This window comes from Ovis aries, chromosome 11, assembly GCF_016772045.2.
Source record: "Ovis aries strain OAR_USU_Benz2616 breed Rambouillet chromosome 11, ARS-UI_Ramb_v3.0, whole genome shotgun sequence".
Lineage (NCBI taxonomy): Eukaryota > Metazoa > Chordata > Mammalia > Artiodactyla > Bovidae > Ovis > Ovis aries.
In genome coordinates this window covers 18978743-18998702 of record NC_056064.1, presented here as the reverse complement: position 1 = coordinate 18998702, position 19960 = coordinate 18978743, and the positions used below count along the sequence as shown (strand labels likewise).

Here is a 19960-nt window from a genome sequence, read left to right as displayed (position 1 = left end):
AAGATGAAAAGACAGCCTTCTGAATGGGAGAAAATAATAGCAAATGAAGCAACTGACAAACGACTAATCCAAAAATATACAAGCAACTTATGCAGCTCAATCCCAGAAAAATAAACGACCCAATCAAAAAATGGACCAAAGAACTAAATAGACATTTCTCCAAAGAAGACATACGGATGGCTAACAAACACATGAAAAGATGCTCAACATCACTCATTATTAGAGAAATGGAAATCAAAACCACAATGAGGTACCACTTCACACCAGTCAGAATGGCTGCGATCCAAAAATCTGCAAGCAATAAATGCTGGAGAGGGTGTGGAGAAAAGGGAACCCTCCTACACTGTTGGTGGGAATGCAAACTAGTACAGCCACTTTGGAGAACAGTGTGGAGATTCCTTTAAAAATTGCAAATAGAACTACCTTATGACCCAGCAATCCCACTGCTGGGCATACACACCGAGGAAACCAGAATTGAAAGAGACACATGTACCCCAATGTTCATCGCAGCACTGTTTATAATAGCCAGGACATGGAAACAACCTAGATGTCCATCAGCAGATGAATGGATAAGAAAGCTGTGGTACATATACACAATGGAGTATTACTCAGCCGTTAAAAAGAATTCATTTGAATCAGTTCTGATGAGATGGATGAAACTGGAGCTGATTATACAGAGTGAAGTAAGCCAGAAAGAAAAACACCAATACAGTATACTAACACATATATATGGAATTTAGAAAGATGGTAATGATGACCCTGTATGCAAGACAGCAAAAGAGACACAGAAGTGTATAGTGGACTTTTGGACTCAAAGGGAGAGGGAGAGGGTGGGATGACTTGGGAGAATGGCATTGTAACATGTATACTATCATATAAGAATCGAATCGCCAGTCTATGTCCGACGCAGGATACAGCATGCTTGGGGCTGGTGCACAGTGATGACCCAGAAAGATGTTATGGGGAGGGAGGTGGGAGGGGGGTTCATGTTTGGGAACGCATGTACACCCATGGTGGATTCATGTCAATGTATGGCAAAACCAATACAGTATTGTAAAGTAAAATAAGTAAAAATAAAAATTAAAAAAAAAAAAACAAGGACTGAACCCATGCCCCTTGCAGTGGAAGCTGGGACCCCTGGACCACCAGGGAACTCCCCCTAGGAATGTAGTCTTAACCAGCCAGACTGGAATTTTCTGGTCTGCACCCTGGTGGTAATACATCTCTTGGGCCCTCTCCATCCTTGGGAGGAAGAAGCAATCTACAAGAGTGACACTTGCCCTGCTTCCAGAAGAAGGTGAGTGGGTATGAAACAGTCCTTTATTAGCTTTTGTTAATAGCTCCTACTTCCCACCCTTCTTCGACCTCTAAAAACCTTTCTTTTTTCTTTTTTTACAACCTTTCTGTTTCTATTTACAACATCAGATGCTGCCTGATTCATGAATCACTGAATAATAAAGCCAATTAAATCTTCAGATTTACTCAGTGGAATTTTGTTTTTATCAGCTTTCATCTTCATCTTAGCAGCTGGTGGTTCTGTGTCTCCCTTCTCCATAGACCAGCCAAAGCACCCAACAGAACCACACCCACATGCCAATATATTCTAGGGAAGTCTTCTCTCCAGCACCAATATCTGGAACCATCCACTCCTGCAGAGGACGTGCACTTGTGATGCCAAAAGCTCAGCTTCTCTGTACACTGGTGCCAGATCAAATCTCAGAGACAGAGTTTTGAGTGAAGTAGAAAACAGTAGCTTTATTTTTGCGCCAGGCAAAGGGGGCTACAGTGAGCTAAATGCCCTCTAATTCTTGTGTCCCAACTTGGGGAAAATAGTGAGGAATAAAAAAACCTTATTTTTTATTACTATAAAAAAAAGTTTTATAGTAATAGTTCAAAGAGAGTGTGTTCAGTCCATGGACATTCTTCTGATGGGTTGATGGTGAGGTGAGTAGACTTCAGGTCCAACTGGTCCGGGGTCTACATGATTGTGGTCAGCATATCATCATTAATTGTTAACTTCTCCCACCTGGAAGGGGTGTCAGTATCTGCAAAACAACTCAAAGATATGGTATGTATCCGTTGATGGGGAAACAGGACCTTGTCCCAAGGCTGCTCTTGACTGTTTCTCTTTGGTCTCCAACCCTCTCCCTTCCCTAATGAACAACAGCTTGAATCTGCCCCTTGTGTGGGAAATAAAGCCCACCAGCCCCAACCCAAGGAATAGACTTGGAGACACAAGATGCAGCGAGAAGTAAGGCTTTAATGATGGTCTTGCAAGATCGGGTGTCTGGTGGGAAGGCTGTAGACCCAGCGTCAATGGGATTTTTATCCTCTCAGCATGCAAGTCCCTCCCCCGGCTCCTCATTGGCTAAGTACTACAGGGTTAACAATCTTCCCGAGAAAGTCACTTGGATTTATTACTCTCCCTTTGTCTGGATTCTCCTATGCAAGTATCCTAAGGGCTCTTACATCAGCAGACTCTCACTCTAGGCTAGTTGTCCTTGAAAATGGACCATTTTGAGTTTTTATTTCTTACAGTTGGAACTCAGGGAAGGTCATGGAGGCCAAATCAAGGCTGTTTCCTATAATCAAAGAAATGGGAGACATAGGAAGGCCTTGTGCCTGGGAGCCCCATCATCAGGCCCTACATGTATCACCTACTTGAATAGAATAGCATTTAAAGATGGGTTTCAGGGCATAGAGGTAGCTAGGAGATTTTAGATGTGAAACAGTGGGCTGAAGACAGAGCCTTGTTTGCCAAAAGCTCCTTCCCCCTACTGCTTTCAAGTCAGTCTGGAAGCGTCCATGAGCAGAAGGACAGAGGAACTCTCACCTGAACCTCGATTTACCCTGGTTAATCGTCAGCCTCCCCCACCTACACTCAGACCCTGGGTAAAGAGGTTTCCATTGCCATTGATTAGTGTTTCCTCAAAAGATAAAAATAACCTATTGAGAAAGGAAAAAAGTCCAAAGGCCAGTCGGTTGGTTTAGTCAACTAACTCATGTCTGACTCTTTGCGGCCCGCAAGATTGTAGCCCTCCAGGCTCCTCTGCCCATGAAATTTTCCAGGCAAGAACACTGGGCTTGGGTGCCATTTCCTTCTCCAGGGGATCTTCTCGGCCCAGGGACTGAACCTGCATCTCTTGTGTCTCCCGCAGTGGCAGGTGGACTCTTTACCACTAGCACCAGCGGGGAGCCCACCCTCCACTGCAGCTTAAGGGAAAACATGTAAATCTTTGCAAACACCTGCTCTGTCCACAGTAGCCCCTGAACATTGTAAGTCTCACAAAATGGTTAGATTCAGCAATACATTTTCTTCTTTGAAAATCCTGCAAATCATCCTTCAACAGAGTGGAGGAATGTGTCCTGTGAAAGCGGAATCAATGCTCAATGTTCATTTCCAGTGTTGATGATTCAGTTTCCTAGTTCCCACCCTTGCTCATTCATTTCTACAGCCAATACATCTTGAAGGTTTGCAGCCAGCCAGTGCTTCCAAACTCATTAGCCTCTGCCATGCAGATAAGCTGGAATCAAGATTGCCAGGAGAAATATCAATAACCTGATATGCAGATGACACCACCCTTATGGCAAAAAGTGAAGAGGAACTAAAAAGCCTCTTGATGAAAGTGAAAGAGGAAAGTGAATAAGTTGGCTTAAAGCTCAACATTCAGAAAACAAAGATCATGGCATCCGATCCCATCACTTCATGGGAAATAAATGGGAAACAGTGGAAACAGTGTCAGAGTTTATTTTTGGGGCTCCAAAATCACTGCAGATAGTGACTGCAGCCGTGAAATTAAAAGACACTTACTCCTTGGAAGGAAAGTTATGACCAACCTAAATAGCATATTGAAAAGCAAAGACATTACTTTGCCAACAAAGGTCCGTCAAGTCAAGGCTATGATTTTTCCAGTGGTCATGTCTGGATGTGAGAGTTGGACTGTGAAGAAAGCTGAGCGCCGAAGAACTGATGCTTTTGAACTGTGGTGTTGGAGAAGACTCTTGAGAGTCCCTTGGACTGCAAGGAGATCCAACCAGTCCATTCTGAAGGAGATCAGCCCTGGGTTTTCTTTGGAAGGAATGATGCTAAAGCTGAAACTCCAGTACTTTGGCCACCTCATGCAAAGAGTTGACTCTTGGAAAAAGACTAATGCTGGGAGGGATTGTGGGCAGGAGAAGGGGACGACAGAGGATGAGATGGCTGGATGGCATCATCGACTCGATGGACGTGAGTCTGAGTGAACTCCAGGAGTTGGTGAAGGACAGGGAGGCCTGGCGAGCAGCGATTCATGGGGTTGCAAAGAGTCGGACACGACTGAGCGACTGAACTGAGCTGAACTGAACGCAGATAATCCTGGCATGGGCACACAGAGCCCCACTTCACCCCCAACTTCACAGCTGAACAATCCAGCTCTGTCTGGGGCAGGGACGCACCCTCTCTTCCGCGTGTTTGTTCCCCATGGTCAGTTGCTTCTCCACCTGCCTGGGTGGTGACGACGACTGCCTCCTCGGCCTGAGTTTCCCCTCCTACCTGGCAAGTGAGAAATGAGGCAGGCACACCCACCCAGATAAGCCTCCAGTTCCCTGTGAGATACTCTAAATCTCACAGGGGAAACCGTGGAAAAATTCAAAACATACGTTGATAGCTGGAGTCTTTTTCATCTTTGTTACACGTGGAACCTGGAGGCCTGCATTCTGGCTCGAACTGGGGGCACCTTCTCATGGCAGGTGTCACCTGAGCCTGCTGCACCTCCGCTGAAACTGAGCAAGACCCTGCGGGGCCCTCCCGGGCACAAAAGCCCCTCTGCATCCCCCATTTCTTCCTTTTTTTTTTTTCTAAACAACCACTTGATTTTATTTCCATCATAAAAAAATGATCACTTTGGGGCAAACTATAAATTAAGTTCTTGTTCGTTTTCATTTTCTTAACAACCACTTGATTTTATTTATATCACAAAAAGTGATCCCCCGTTTCTTGTTTATAAAAAAGACTTCAGTCTCCTAGGACTTCCTTTACTTCCAAAAGGAGACTCGAGCAGTTCCTAATGACAGAACTGAAGGAAGGCAGAAACAAAGGAGAAGCAGGCAAGACACAGTAGTTCAGGGACTTCCCTGGTGGCCCAGTGGTTAGGGCTCTATGTTTCCACTGCCGGAGGCCCAGGCTCAATTCATGGCTCCCCAGCGGTGTCATGTTCAAGCCTAAACTCCTAGCTTGGCACCTACAGAATCCTCTCCAGGTTCCTTCTCCTCCCTGGGTTCCATTTCACAATGAAAAGCTGAACGCCTTCTGATATCCCAAGCACACTCTGTATTCCCAGACCTCTAAGCCTTTGCTCAAAGTAAAACCGTCTCCTCTTATTTCCATGTTGTTGTTTAGTCGATCAGCTATGTCTGACTCTTTGTGACCCCACAGACTGTAGCCCACCAGGCTTCTCTGTCCATGGAATTCTCCAGGCAAGAATACTGGAGTGGGTTGCCATTTCCTTCTCCAAGGGATCTTCCTGACCCAGGGATTGAACTCACATCTCCTGCACTGGCAGGTGGTTTCTTTACCCCTGAACCACCTGGGAAGCCCTCTCGCTTACATGCAACAGGCATATTAGTCACCCTTCAAGTCAGCTCCAAGGCCACCTCCTCCATGAAGCCTGCTAGAAAGACTGAGGGACTCCTTCCTTGGGTCAGCCGCCCACCGAAGCCGAGCATTCTACCTCTTTCCTGTGCCCCAGCACTTTGCACCATCTTTTGAACACAGAGGTGCTCAATAAATGGCTGGCCAATAAATTCCCCAGTTTCTGATGAGAGGGAGGTTCTGGAGTCAAGGTGTGGCCCAAGTCCTAGACTAGCCACTGACCAGCTGTGTTATCTTGGGTAGATATCTTAACTTCTCTGTGCCTCAGCTGAAATTTCACAACAGTTCCTACCCCAGGGGTGCTGCTGTGAGGCTTAAGGTAAGATGATGTGCAGAAAGCACTTCCTTGGCTCAGAGGATGTTGGTTCCCCTTGGCCCCCATCTGTTTTGCTTACCCCAACCATCAGCTCACCTGTTTTTTCTAAAAAAATTCTTTTTATTTAAGACTTTTAAAAAATGTGGACCATTTTTAGCCTTTTTTAAAATTTATTTTTAATTGGAGGATAATTGCTTTACAATATTGTGTTGGTTTCTGCCATACATCAACATGAATCAGCCATAGGTATACATATGTCTGCCTGGAAAATCCCATGGACAGAGGAGCCTGGCAGGCTACAGTCCATAGCGTTTCAAAGAGCTGGACACAGCTGAGAACGCTCACATACGTATGCTCCCTCCCTCTGGAACCTCCCTCCCACCTCCCCAGGTTGTCAAAGAGCACTGGGCTTGAACTCCCCGCGTCATACAGCGAATCCCCACTGGCTCGCTGTTTACACACGGTTAAGGCATGTTTCCTTGCTGCTCTCTCAGTTTGTCCCACCCTCTCCTTCCCCCACTGTGTCCACAAGTCCTTTCCCTACATCTGCATCTGCATTGCTGCCCTGAAAATAGGTTCATCGGTACCATCTTTCTAGATTTCATATATATGTGTTAGTACACAATAATTATTTTTCTCTTTCTTACTTCACTCTGTATAATAGGCTCTAGGTTCATCCAGCTCTTTAGACCTGACTCAAATGTGTTCCTTTTTATGGCTGAGTAATATCCCTTTGTATATATGATTCTATACATAGAAAACCCTGAAGATGCCTCCAGGAGATTTATAGAGCTAACCAATGAATATAGTGAAGCCTTTACATATTGTCTCTGTTTTATGTCTTGGTTTTTTGGCTGCGAGGCACATGGAATCTTAGCTCCCTGACCAGGAGTTGAACCCACACCCCTGACATTGGAAGGTGTAGTCCTAACCACTGAACCACCAGGGAAGTCTCACGTTTCTCTCTTTATAACTGGGGAGGAGAGGCTCCTAAAAATAATATTCAGATGAATCTTATTTAGACTCCCTCCCCTCAAGGCTTTCACAAGTCAAAGACCCCTCCAGCAGAGGAGACAGTGACGGGTCTGAGTATGTTACCAGGCCGGCACTGTTGGGGGTAGGATGACCTTCTTCTGTACATCATGGGCTTTGATGCTCTTATCTCTACTCCCATGTGTTTGGAAATATCTGCCTCCAAGGTCCAGGCAAAATTTCTTTCCCTGGAAGGAGCTCCCAGATGGAGGCCAAACACCCTACCCTCTCCCGTCCTGCTCTCCTATGCCACCCATCAGACAGCCCCCCACCTCTGCCCCACTCATCTGGAATGGACCCAAGCAGACACAAGGCCCAGACACCTTGGTACGATTTTATTCACAGACTCTAGACACCCAGGCTGGGCCTGGCACAGTGTTCTTGCCAATGGCAAAAAAAAAAAAAAAAAAACCACCCACAAAAACAGATAGTGCACGTCCATTAATACTAACCATTTTAATTTAAATTAATAACATTTCTGGAACACAAATGCAGTTGATAGAAAATATAAAAACTTTTAATATACAAATTTTACATCACATTCAAAAAAGCAAGTGTGTGCCTCGTGGCCACAGAAGATGCTGGGTTTGCACACACAGATGAAATCCTGGCTGACACTGCAGCATCGCACAAGCTCCCTAACTGGCTTCACATTTATATCTCCACCCGCCCCCCAAAGCAACACAGACAACCCCCACCACCCCCACCAGGGGCTTACAGGGCACGCCACGCCCCTCAGTGATCACAGGAAGAAATGCTGTGAGAGGGCAGAGGGATTCCAGGCCCTGTACGCGTCTTTGATATAGCGGTTGGTATGGAGACGTCATCTTGGCTACACGCCACTCACAACTGGTGGGGAACTCAGGATTCAAGACCTCGGGTTGGATGGGGACCACGGGTTGTGGCTCTGGTGTTTAAAGGCATCAGGAACAGATCCCAGGGGTTTGGAGGTGAGGCTGGGGAGTGGAGTTGGGGGGTGTGGGCTGAAGGTTGAAACTTGGGCTCCATTCTCAGACCCCAGGGGACCTCTGCAGCCCCCAAGATCTTGTCCAGGAGGCCTCCCAGCTTCTCCATCCCTTTCACAGTTGGCTGTGAGGGCTGAATTCACAGTATCTGCCGTCCTTCATGTGTTTCCAAGGCAGGCGGGGGAGCACACGGAAGGGCAGGCGTGTCTTCCTAACCTCAATTCACAGTCACTTAAATAGAGACAGGGTGACGGGGACCACCTGGGGAGCTCCTCAGCTGCTTCTCTTCAATGACAGGCAGGGCAGAGGCTCAGACTGAGAGCAAGAAGGCATCCCAGGGCCCGGGAGAGGAAGGGGGTGGCCCCCAGGCCCACCCTCCGGGTTCCTGGCAAATCAGCAGTTTCCTGAACGCGGGCGCGGTGACTGCTCCCCTCCTGGGCCGCCAGCACTTGCACCCAGTAGGCACTCAAAGAAAGCTTCCTGAACTGACCCAAGAGTGTGACACCTTCAAGGGAAAAAACACCCAGACTGTCCGTCCGTGGGCCTGAGGTGAGTCCCATTCACTCAGCTGCCGTCCCAACCCTCAGGCCACCTGCTCGTCCAAGGGTTTGGAGGGGAATCGTGAGAGGCATGAACTGTGACCTCTGGGAAGGAGCTGATGTGGGGGGAGGAGCCTGATGACCAGAGGAGGCGGAGTCACATACCACCTGGAGTGGAGAAATCAGGGGAGAGGCTGACCTGGAGGTCAAAGGGATGATGGGGAGAAGCCAGCGTCCTACAGAGGACAAAAGACCCCCAGAGCCAAGTCTAGCTGGTTTACAGCCTCCCCATCTTCCTCCCCACACACCCAACAGGCAGGATTGAGGTGCTGTTGGCCCGGAGGCCCGGGTACCGAGCACAGCTGTTTGGCTGTGCCCTCCCAGCAGGGCCGCCAAGGGACGCTCAGCCCAGAGCCAGGACGGTCGCTCCACACTCCCCAGGCCAAGTGGCAATTTGGCCAGACTCCAGGTTCGGAGCCTGGTTAGACAGGTGTACATAAACCCGGTGGGAGGGCCACATGCCTTCTCGTCTTGGCTCCAAATGTGGACATCGGTTCTGGGTCTGAAGACAATCTCTCCTCTCCACTTTCATCACCATGGGTCATTTTTGGCTTTGGAGCCTGATATACCCTAACCTTCACTGAAGGGCTTCTCTGGCATTTGGAACTTTTCTCTTTAGGAGTCAGCTTCTAATGAGGACAGGCAGGACCCTCTCACATCCTGGACTTTCCCAAATCTGGTTCCAATGGACACAAACCTTGGTGCTTGGGAGGACTCTGAAGGTGAGGGGCTTGCTAGCTGGGTCTAAATGAAAGGCAGGGCACACACCTCCCACCTTATCTAAGAGCTCTGAACACGGGCAGCGGAGGAGTCAGGGGCAGGCTAAGGTGTTTCAGCAGGATTCAGGGGTGGGCAGTGACAGAAATTTGGCAAGATCGATGATGGGCTTCTAAAGGGCCACGGCACCCTATGACTGGGAGAGTGGGCTCAGAGACCCTGCCTGCTTCTTCCCCCACCTTCTACCTTCCCTCTTTTCATGGATCAAGCTTTCACGGTATACACAGCTGCTGGGCTGGGCCTTAGCGCTGGGGTCAAATGTTAGTTAAGGACTGGGATGTATCTAAATAGTTAAAGCCTTTCATTCCATCTCCCAGATGTCCCGCTGGGGGCTTCATGAAACAAACAGCTCCATAGGCAGTGGAGACCCTGGCTGGGAACCACTGGATCAGTCCAGATGTTATCTGGATTTGATCTGTCTCTGCTTTTCCAGCAGATATGGACTGGATTACAGGGGTCAAAGGTGAACTCAAGCTCTCTGCAGACTCCTGACCCTGTTAATCCAGCTTAAGGTCATGGTCAGGGTCTCACCTGCAAGAGGAGGAAGAGACCACACCTCTTTGATAGGATGAGGGGTGATAGGATTTAGGGCCAAAGTAGAAGCCTGGTCAAACCCTGTGCTTGCCACCCCCCAACCCCCGCCCGTCCTGCCAGGAGACCAGCCACAATCATGATGCTTTTCTTCCTCTGGTTCAGTGTGGGCGCCTCCAGAGGGGAGGGCCCCTTCTGCTATCCTGGCCCACGGTGCCAGCAACCTCTGCACAGACCATTTTTTTTATTAATACCTACTGTACAACCTCAAGTCCAACTCCACACGAACATACATGTAAACATCTGCCGCCTGTCAGGACAGGTCTGGTTGTTGGTGATGTCATTTTAAGAAACAGCAGGCACAGCTCCATCTCCAGGACCCAAGTGTTTTTGCAGATGAACGGTCTAAACCAAGGCCTCATGCTCCTGGTTTGCGGCACTTAGGAGGGTGGCTGGCATTTTGAAGAGCATTGTTTTTTTTGTCGTGGTGGTGGTTCGGATGTTTTAGAGACACATTTAAGAAAGAAATATGTCATCAGAAAAACTGCACAGCTGGCTACATCTTTGGATTACTGGACTCCAGGATGCCCAAGCCAAACCTTTCAAACCGGGGTACAACTTTGCTGCTGTTAATGCTGAAAGAGGAACAAAAACAAGAATTACTGCCCTGCAGATTTTGATCAGAATTTGGGCAACATTAGCTAATGAGCAGGCCAGTTCCAGAAGCTCCATAGAGGACCTGGCCGCACCAAGCAGTGGGAGTGATGATAAGGCCAGCGGCCTTGGCAGAGCTGCTCCTGGTCACACCTGGCCGGGGGTGGGGATGGGGGGGTAGAGGTGCTAGGCCTCAGCTCCCTCCTGGAGGGCGGTGGCCTGTTTGTGTCAAAAGCCCCAGCACCCCGCGTGCCCAGTAACTGCTGCGGGCTCATTCTCATTGGCAGCTCATTCTCAAACCTCTTGCTCCGAGTAGAACTGGGAGGGAAGAGAAACTCAGCCCCAGCCTTGAGAGTGATATTTGCATGTTCCTTCTAGAAATGGTCCTCAAACGTAGGGGGGCATCAGGGCCATCTGGGAAGCGGGTTGAAATACAGGTTCTCAGCTTCTGCCTCCAGACACCCAGATTCAGGTCTTGGTGGGTCAGGAACCTGCGTTTGGTAAGCCATGGAGGACCCGTGCATGACCTGGCAGCCACACTCTTGCCAAATGCTGGCTTGGGGTCTGGTACTTTCTGTTTACACAGGGCAGGTGCAAGGGGAGTGATGCTATGGGGGCGGGGGGATGGACCGGAAGCTTTCTCACAGTTGTTTGGAGACAGGCCCCACCCCCTTGCTTCAGGACGACTGTCCCAGGTGTCTGTGCGGCCAAGGACACACCCCTTCCAGCTGGTGTCTTTCACGGCAATAGAACTTGTGATGTTACACCGGCAGCCCGCCCAGAGGGGACCGCAGGCAGCTCTGAAATCATTCCACTCCTTGTTGGACAAGATCCTCGTGGGTTAAGAGCCAAGCAAAACCCCGCCCCCTGTCCCGAGGACACACCCTGCGAAGGGCGGGTATGTTGCGGGTGCGGGAGAGGGGGGATCTCTCTCGTTGAGCTGTTAGTAGGGAGACGGGACCGCCCCACAGAAGTGCTGCAGAGAGATGAAGTTGCATCCAGGGAGGAGGTTCTGGGTTGGTGGGGCGGGGGGGCGGCGCTGTTAGGGAGACCCTCCATGGAAAGCTGTTACTCAGGCACACACGGGGCCACAGGGCGGGGCGAGGGCCAGTTTTAACAAACAAAGCAGAAAGAAGTCTCAGCAGAGAGGCTGGGGCGGCAGGATCGCATTCCCTGGGTTAGTGGCCGCAGCGCTGTTTGAGCTGGAGTAGAAGTCGCAGTGCCGAGCGTGGATTAGGAGGAAGAAAGCCCCGAACATGCAAGGCAGCCAGGCCTACAACCTACAGGAGGAGAGACAAGAGGGGAGAGAGCAGAGTCAGAGCCTGAGACCGCAGGGAGGGGACAGGGGCCATGGCTAAGGCCTGGCCAGGACACAGGGCAGGGGCCCCTCTTTCCCTGTAGACAGAAGAAAGCACATCCCCACTCCAGTCCATGCTTGGCAGCAGAGCAAGCTTGGAAGGGAGCCTGGCATAGAGAACCTCCCCCAAGCTTTCCTCTGGGACACAGCCACAGAATGCTGAATAGAGGTCGACCAGCAGGCCCACCGCTCCTCATTGAAACTGACATCTTGGAGTTTATTGTCTGGTCCCTGCATTTTCTTCTCTAAGATCCAGCCAGAGGGGCTTCTGGAGACCCAGGCCAGCGATCTGAGTTCTTGCCCTCCCTAGAACAAGCCATTGTCTGGCATGCTGTGTGGACAGAGGCCCTGCCACATGCTGTGAGTCTGCTCTCAGCCTGGGGACAGAAGCAGCCTGCAGGGCCCGTGCCAGTGGCCATGTGAGCTGCCAGAGCATCACTGTTGTTTATGGGAATACCACCCGCCAAGAAGGGGAAGCTGGATGCAGAAACAGTAGGAGACAGGATGTGCAAAGGGTTAAGTGTAAACAGGCCAAGGATCAGGGAAATGGCAGAAGACACACTATTCCTCCAGGACTGGACAGTTGTTCCTAAAGTCAGGGTGACCGGAACGTCCTTTCCCGTAGTAGCGGCTCCGCCAGCGCCTGGGAGTGCCCGCAACCATTTTGCCAGACGTGGGAGGAACGCAGTCCAGCAGGTGATGGAGATGGACACCCAGCGTGGGTGGGTGGAGGGGGGCCCGCAGAAATCAGCATGGCAGGAGAGGGGGGAGATGGCAGGACAGGCGAGCACATCCACCACCCCCCAAGAAATAAAAATAAGCAACAAGATAGATGGAAAAGAAAAGAGAAAATGAGAATTAGAGGCTTGAATGTGTGGAAGTAAAAATCATTAACAGAAAGCTTTGATACAGATTTGTTGAGGTACGCTGGCATTCTCTCCCTGTGGGGGCTAAAACTGATCACTTTGGGCGGGAAACATCCCTATTTGTGACTCTGTGTCCCACGTGTGGAAAGAGAAGGTGGGTCTCCATGGCCTTTCAGGAATCTGGAATCATCTGAATGTCAGCACCCGCTCAGTGCAGCCTTCTCTTTTGGGGAGGAGAAAATCAAGGCCTGGTTTGCTAAACGAGCCAAATTTACCTTTATGCTTCAAAGTCTTTTATTGACAACCTTTCCGTGTAACTCATCCACAAGCTATGTACATAATTCAAAATTAAAATTTTCAAAGTTGCTGTGACCATAATTCAAGCATACAAAAAAACTTCCCAACATCTGACAGACCAGATCCTTGACTTCTTATGAGACCAGGAGAGCCCCAGGCTCCCACCCAAACCCAGCTCCCGTGACTGCTGTCTTCTGGAGACCCTTCCTCAAGCTCCCGGGGGTGAGGGCAGCGTGCCCACAGAGGCTGGGTTTTTGCCTGGCCCTCAGCATGTTGTCATCATTCCCTCCTTCATCCCCTCACCCACCAAATATTTATTGAGTGATTACTACACCCCCGGAACTGAGCTAGGAGCTGAGAATAGAGAGGTGAGGAGACAGCGTCCTGCTCGGAGGGCTTACAGCGCACGTCTGCTTGTCTTTATCCTAGACCATCAGTTCTGTGCTGGTGGAGGCCCGGTCCTGGCATGTGACCTCGGGGTGGTGCAGCTGCCAGCAATCTCTGGGAAAAGCCCACGCCTCTGACAGCTACATCCTGTCACCCGCTATTTGTACTGGACTCTGACCCATCTTGAGTGCAAAATACTGAATCGAATCTCCATTATAAGGTACAGTATCCCCTCACCACATATCGTCATTCCTCAGCCCGTCCCTACAGTGGGCTTCAGTTGCCACATTTCTTCAACAAGTCCTCCTCACAGGTTCAACCTGGGCCTCTCCTCCCCTTCAACTCAAAGCTTGGTTTGGTGTATTTTCAAAATGACCTGGCAAACTAAGTGTCTGTCAAATCAGGCCACAAAAAAAATGATCATTTTAGAGTTGTGAAAAATACAAAACAGGCAAAAAAAAGGTGTGACAGAGACCATATCTAGCTTATTCTGGAAGACGGAGGTACTGACACCACCACACTCATGGGCCGGTGTGAGATCTGGGTACAGATTTTCCGGGGGCTATGCTCTTGCCCTCCCTCCAACTCCCATCAAGTGAGGCACCACTTGGGACTTCCCTTGTGGTCCAGTGGCTAGGACACCCAGCTCCCAGTGAAGGGGGTCTGGGTTTGATCCCTGGGCAGGGAACTAGATCTCACATGGCGCAGCTGAGACCCACTGTTGTCCAGCAGCATAGTTGTGTCTGACACTTTATGACACACCAGGCTTCCCTGTCCTTCAGTATCTCCCAGAGTTTGCTCAAACTCATGTCCACTGAGTCGGTAATGCACGGCAGCCAAACAAATATTTTAAAAAGAGAGAGAGAGGGAAGCCCCACTGTATCTGTTCTATCTTCATGTTCCGGGGCTGTGGCAGATATCACTTCTAGAAAGTGCCTTTCACCTTAAAACGAAGTTCAAAGCCATGAATCTTGCCCAAGCGTCCAGCCACATGTGACCTCCCACTTGTTTCTGTGCAGGCCACAAACTAAGAATGTTTGTTTCTTTTCTTCACCTTTCTAAATTGTTTGCGGGGGAGGGAATCAAAAGAAGACAATTTCATGGCCTAAAATAATAGGAAATTCAAGTTTCAGCATTCGTAAGCACTGCTTTACTAGCACCAGTCAGCCCGTGGCTTACAGGTCTGTGACTGCCCGCACACCAGACAGCAGAGCTGAGTTGCTATGACACAGACTGCATGCAGTTGTGTCACTGCTTTGCACACTGCTGGGTGCACTGCAAACCCCACTGACAAGAGCTGTCACTCGAGTTTCCCTCTCGGCCTGCAAAGCTGAACTATTTCCCATGTTTAGGCCATGTCTGCCCACCCCTCCACTTTGTCCAGCTGTGGAGCTGAGGCCGGAACAAGGAAGGACTTCCCCAGATTCTCGCAGAGGCAGGGCAGACGTCTGTTTATGAGGGATCTGGCAGAGAGAGCCAGAGGGACGAAGGAAAAAGGGAAGGAGGCAGAACTCAGAAGAGAGGAGTGGAGACCACCCTGGCACTGAGGCTGCCAAAGATCAGGATTACACAGAAGGAGGGTGGGCCTCCAGTGTCTAAGCGGCTCTTAACCCCAGAGATGCAGCCCCAGTAACCTGCTCAAGGGGCTGAAAGCTCTGTCGGGAGACTGCTATTTTAAGCAACAGCCACTCTGCTGGTTTTGGTGAAGCTCTGTTTTGCCCTTTCCCAGGCAGAAACTTCTTGCTGGGGCCTTAGCCTGGGCCAAGCTTTAGCACTGAGCTGATAACAGTGATATGGAGGTTTTCACATATCATATTTCACAGGAGGACGGAAGACACCAGCCTGTAGAAGAGTCTCCAAAATAAATGCGGTGAACAGCAGACTTAGAGAATGAACTTATGGTTGCTGGGGGAAGGATAGTGGACGGGGATTTAGGGAGTTTGGGATAGACATGTATGCACTGCTATTTTTAAAATGGATAACTGATAAGGATCTACTGTATAGCACAGGGAATTCAGCTCAATGGTATGTGGCAGCCTGGATGGGAGAGGAGTTTGGGGGGAGAATGGATACAGTATATGCATGGCTGAGTCACTCTGCTATGCACCTGAAGCTCTCACAGCATTGTTAACTGGCTGTACTCTAACATAAAAAGTTTTTTAAAATGTGGTAAACAGAATCCCAGTACCCCTTGGGCAAGGGAATGAGTCCTCTCTGGCTAACCAGCTCTAGGGGTTCTGTAGGTAGAAGTCTCGGGCAGACAGAGCAGATGGTGCCCCATCCCCAACACCTGGCTGCAGGTCTGTCTCCGAGGGCTACTTACTCAGCAGACTTCCAGAAGTGCCCAGGGTGCGAGAGCCGCCGGTTCAGCTTGGGCAGCTTCTCCAGCATGTCCATCAGCAGGGGGAAGCTGGGCCTCTCCTGCAGGTCGAAGGCCCAGCAGGCGGACAGGATCTCCTGCAAGGCGAGATGCCACAATAGGGCATGAGAGCTGGCAGGGAGCAAGAGGGGTGCAGCTGAGGCCCTCTGCCCAGGGTCCCTTTGATGCTCCCAGGCACCACCTCCCATCCCTCCAAGCAGACGGTCCCCTGACCCTCCTGCCGACACTGAGGTGACCAGCCATGGCTGGAATACAGCCAAGAAATCACTGAATTTCAGAAGCACTCCCAGGCTTCCAGTTAAAATGAAAAGCATGGGCCTGCCTCTCTTCCTTCCTTCCTTGACCTCCCTGGGATAACAGTCAAAAGCCAAAAGACAGGCCAGAGCAAAGAGATGACAGACGTTTAGAATGGAAAGCAGAAGGCAGCATGTTGACGGGTGAGATACTCAGAAGGTGCCCAGGGCGGGGCTGCAGCAGAGGCAATGCAGGCATGGAGGCGGGAGTGACAAGACGGGCGGGGCGCAGGGCAGCGAAGTCGGCAGAGCAGCTGTCTTGCCCACCCCAAGTGATGGCAAAGCCCTCCTCCTGCCGCCTGCTCTCCAGATCCACTCATCCACACTGCAACCCCGTCGGCCTTTCAACTCAGGAGAACTTCCTGTAGAAGTCAGGCCTGCACACACGACCAGGCAGAAGGTGCTCACACGACAGGGCAGGCGTGACACTCACCGCCTAGGTAGCACTTCACCTGGACGAGTGCCGGGTGGTCCCCCCAGAGGCCTCCACTGCCGTGCTGCCCAGGAACCCCCTGGAGCTCCTTATCAACACCCCCTGGCATCTGTCTGCTCCAGGCCCACCTGACTCATGAGCGCATGGCTAACACTGAGAACACCACCCCTGGACTCCTGCACGTATCATGGTGCCAGGCGGGGTGAAGTCACACAGGGTGATGCAGAGAAACAAACCATCAGTCACACGAGGGCAGCAAACCAGTGATGATTTGGCCTCTTGAAAACAAATTTGCTGGGGTTCTCGAACACTCGAGAAAGACATGAAGGAGAAAGACCTGACACTACCACAACCCCACTGTTTGTACTTTAGGGAGTGAAATTTGTTATTATCTTTCTAATAAGTAACATACAGGCTTTATTATCTTTCTCATAATTCAAGAAAACCTTGAGCTTTATTTCCTTTCTATTTTTTTAAGACAATTGTTTTTTAAAAGTTAGCAGTGGGGTAGTGAAGGATACAGGCTTCGTGTGTGTGTGTGTGTGTGTGTGTGTGTGTGTGTGTGTGTATACACAGTCATGTCCAAGTCTTTGTGACCCCATGCCCTCCAGGCTCCTCCGTCCATGGGATTTTCCAGGCAAGAATACTTGACTGGGTTGCCATTTCCTACTCCAGGGGATCTTCCCAACCTACAGATCAAACCCATATCTCCTGCGTCTCATGCATTGGCAGGTGGATTCTTTACCACCCGCCACCTGGGAAGCACACAGGCCTCCTAGCCAGCAGCACGGAGGCCAGCCTGACATGCATCCACTTCCCGGTTCCGCTTCTCAGGTGGGTGAAGGAAGGGCAGCCAGGCGCCGGCCCTCTAGCCCCACCGCCCTCTCCCAGCGCAGGGCAGCTACTCACGGTAACTTCCTTCCCCAGGCTGACGGAGGCCAGGACTCGCTTCATGCCCTCTCCGCTTCCAATCTGCCAGATCAGGGCCTCTGCAGCTTGGTTCTTCAAGGGCCAGTCTCTGGCTTGCAGCTCATACCAAACAGTCCTGTGGAGACCACCCACCCACACAGTGTGAGCTCCTGGACGGCTCCGCCCAGCTCTCACTAGCAGGGCGTGGGACAGTGTTGGGGCGGGGGGGGAACCTGCTGCCATGATGCCCGGAGCCCAACCTGAGGACCCCGGACCCTCAGCCCACCTTCCTCACCTGCCAGACTTCTGGGACCACCCTGAGTCCACCTGGTGCCCTGAGCTCCCAGTGTGGTGAGAAGTCTGAGACACTGCTGGCTCTGGGCAGAGATCCTGGTACAACCATTCAACCTCAGTTGGGTAGGCGCCCACAGCCAAGGTCCTCTGAGGAGTGACAGGAATGCCCAGCCTGGGCCTGGCACATGAAGGTGCTCAGGAAATGACAGTGACAGGCCAGGGCAGTCCACCCATGAGGAAAGGATCCCCCAAGAGATTATGGCATGGGGCCCTCACTCTGACCCTCCAAGTCCCCTAGTGTTTCTCGACTCATCTGCACGGGACCGTCTCCATTAGACCCACCCTGACCAACACAGGGACAGGGGTGGAGGGCACACATGTGAGGATACTGTGTAACTCAAATGTGGGGAGAGGAACTGAGGTGTAAAATACACGACATTTTTGAAAGCTCCGTGGCATAAAATATCTCCTGAATTTCTTATTTTGATTACATGCTGAAATGATCATATTTTGGCCATAGTGAGTTAAATATCTATTGAAACTGACTTCACCAGCTTATTTTTCAATGGCTCAGAGAAGGTTTTACGCATCTGGCTCGTGTTTTATTTCTGCATTTCTGTGTGTCTATCCGTCAGCATGCCAGCTCTGCTCAGGGCACAGCGGAAAGCTGCCCCCTCCTCCCAGAGGACAGCTCTCAGTTAGCCCTGGAGACTGTCCTTGGGGAGCAACAGGTGAGAAGGACGCCCAGAGTTAAGCATTTTATGCATGTGCGCTCACTCGCTTCGGTTGTGTTTGACTCTTTGCGACCCCATGGACTGTAGCCCGACAGGCTCCTCTATCCATAGGGATTCTCCAGGCAAAGATACGGGAGTGGGTTGCCATTTCCTCCTCCAGGGGACCTTCCTGACCCAGGGATCAAACTCGCATCTCATTAGGTTTCCTCCATTGGCAGACAGGTTCTTTTCCACTAGCACCACCTGGGAAGCCCCTTAAGTATTTTATACAATTACCTAATTTGGTCCTCATGAAACAGCTCTACCAGGGAAGAGCTCTATTTGTCCCATTTTACAGGTGGGGAAAACAGAAGGTCAAGGACACAGTCACTGGCCCAAACAAGCAGCTGAACCAGCCTCAAAGCACATCCCCCTGCCCCCCAATAGCCAGCAGGGCCCTCTGTTTCAGCCACAATTGGCCTCAGAGGCCCCAGGAAGAGGGACGCCAGGTGCCTCCTCACCCGAATGCATAGACGTCGGCAGCTTTGGAGAAGGGCAGCTGGTCCTCGTCCTTCCCGGGGGTCATCTCCCGCACGATCTCGGGGGCCAGGTAGCACAGCCAGTCATGTGACAGCTTCAGCTGGTTCTCACGCCTGGAGGCCAGAAGCCAGGGCAAGGACAGGCCCTTTAGTGGGTGGCAGCGCGGCCTGCAGGGCATGTGTCTTCCCCAGGGCTGGCACGCCACTGCGTGTGTGCGCTCAGTCGCTAGGGCATATCTGACTCTTGCAACCCCGTGCACGGCCCAGAAAAGCAGCACGCCAATGGTGCACTTGCCAAGGCACCCGCGCTTTGGGGGGATGTTACAGACGAGTGATAAGCAGGTTCTTCTAGAAAAGCAGGCCAAGGACAGTATTGGCCGGGAGCTGCCCCTGAGGGCGCTGATTCTCTACCCTGGGAGAGCAGAGGGAATCTCAGTGCAGGAGCCGGGAACTGCCTGTGGGGCTCACAACCTGGCCTGGGGCTGGCCCTCCCTCCTGGGGTCCTGAGGCTGGGGGAGTAGCCTTTCTCCTTCAGGATTCGTGGAACTAGAACCTGATGCTGGGAAAATGGGAGTGAGGGGACCCAGCCTCCTCGGCAGTCAGCCTGAGAATTAAGCACTATGAGGGACCTCAAGGTCACCCAAATCTGATCCTGAACCAGAACCACAAGAGCAGGAGCAGAGCAGGCCTGGCCTTTCCTATAGCAGGGCTGGCCCTCGGCCACCAACAGCAAGAGTGCCCAGGCCTCAGGCCCACCAGCACCGCCCCAGTCTCTCTGGACGCCCAAGGCCAACTGACCGTCCCTCTCGCACGACGCCCGAGATCCCGAACAGCCCAAAGTCTGTGATGACCACTTTGCCGTTGTCGTAGAAGACGTTCTTGGATTTGAGATCTTTGTGCACGATGCCCTTGGCGTGGAGGTACCCCATGCCCTGGAAGACAGAGAGCCTCACGTCAGGGGCACAGGGAAGACGAACAATGATGGCTTA

The 19960-nt window shown here is 51.0% G+C and overlaps 1 protein-coding gene and 1 long non-coding RNA gene across 4 annotated transcripts in view; one reads left to right on the top strand and one right to left on the bottom strand.

The window, feature by feature from the left end:
* Positions 1-7414: 7414 nt before the first annotated feature.
* The window catches only part of LOC101117683 (kinase suppressor of Ras 1), a 159981-nt gene continuing 147435 nt past the window's right edge, over positions 7415-19960 (bottom strand). For 2 of the 3 annotated variants that reach the window (XM_060395267.1, XM_027975253.3), the window contains 5 exons: positions 19770-19903; positions 18954-19085; positions 17426-17561; positions 15734-15867; positions 7415-10484 (listed from right to left, as the gene is read on the bottom strand). In XM_060395267.1, the coding sequence (XP_060251250.1) occupies positions 10406-10484; positions 15734-15867; positions 17426-17561; positions 18954-19085; positions 19770-19903 (615 nt within the window). In that variant the 3' untranslated portion in view covers positions 7415-10405. Of the gene's footprint in view, positions 10485-12422; positions 12504-15733; positions 15868-17425; positions 17562-18953; positions 19086-19769; positions 19904-19960 lie in introns of all 3 variants that reach the window. The other variant, XM_060395266.1, reaches the window with a different exon arrangement.
* LOC121820561 (uncharacterized) lies at positions 11249-15738 on the top strand. The gene is made up of 3 exons (XR_006061101.2): positions 11249-11401; positions 12486-12556; positions 13453-15738. It is a non-coding gene; the product is annotated as an uncharacterized LOC121820561 (long non-coding RNA).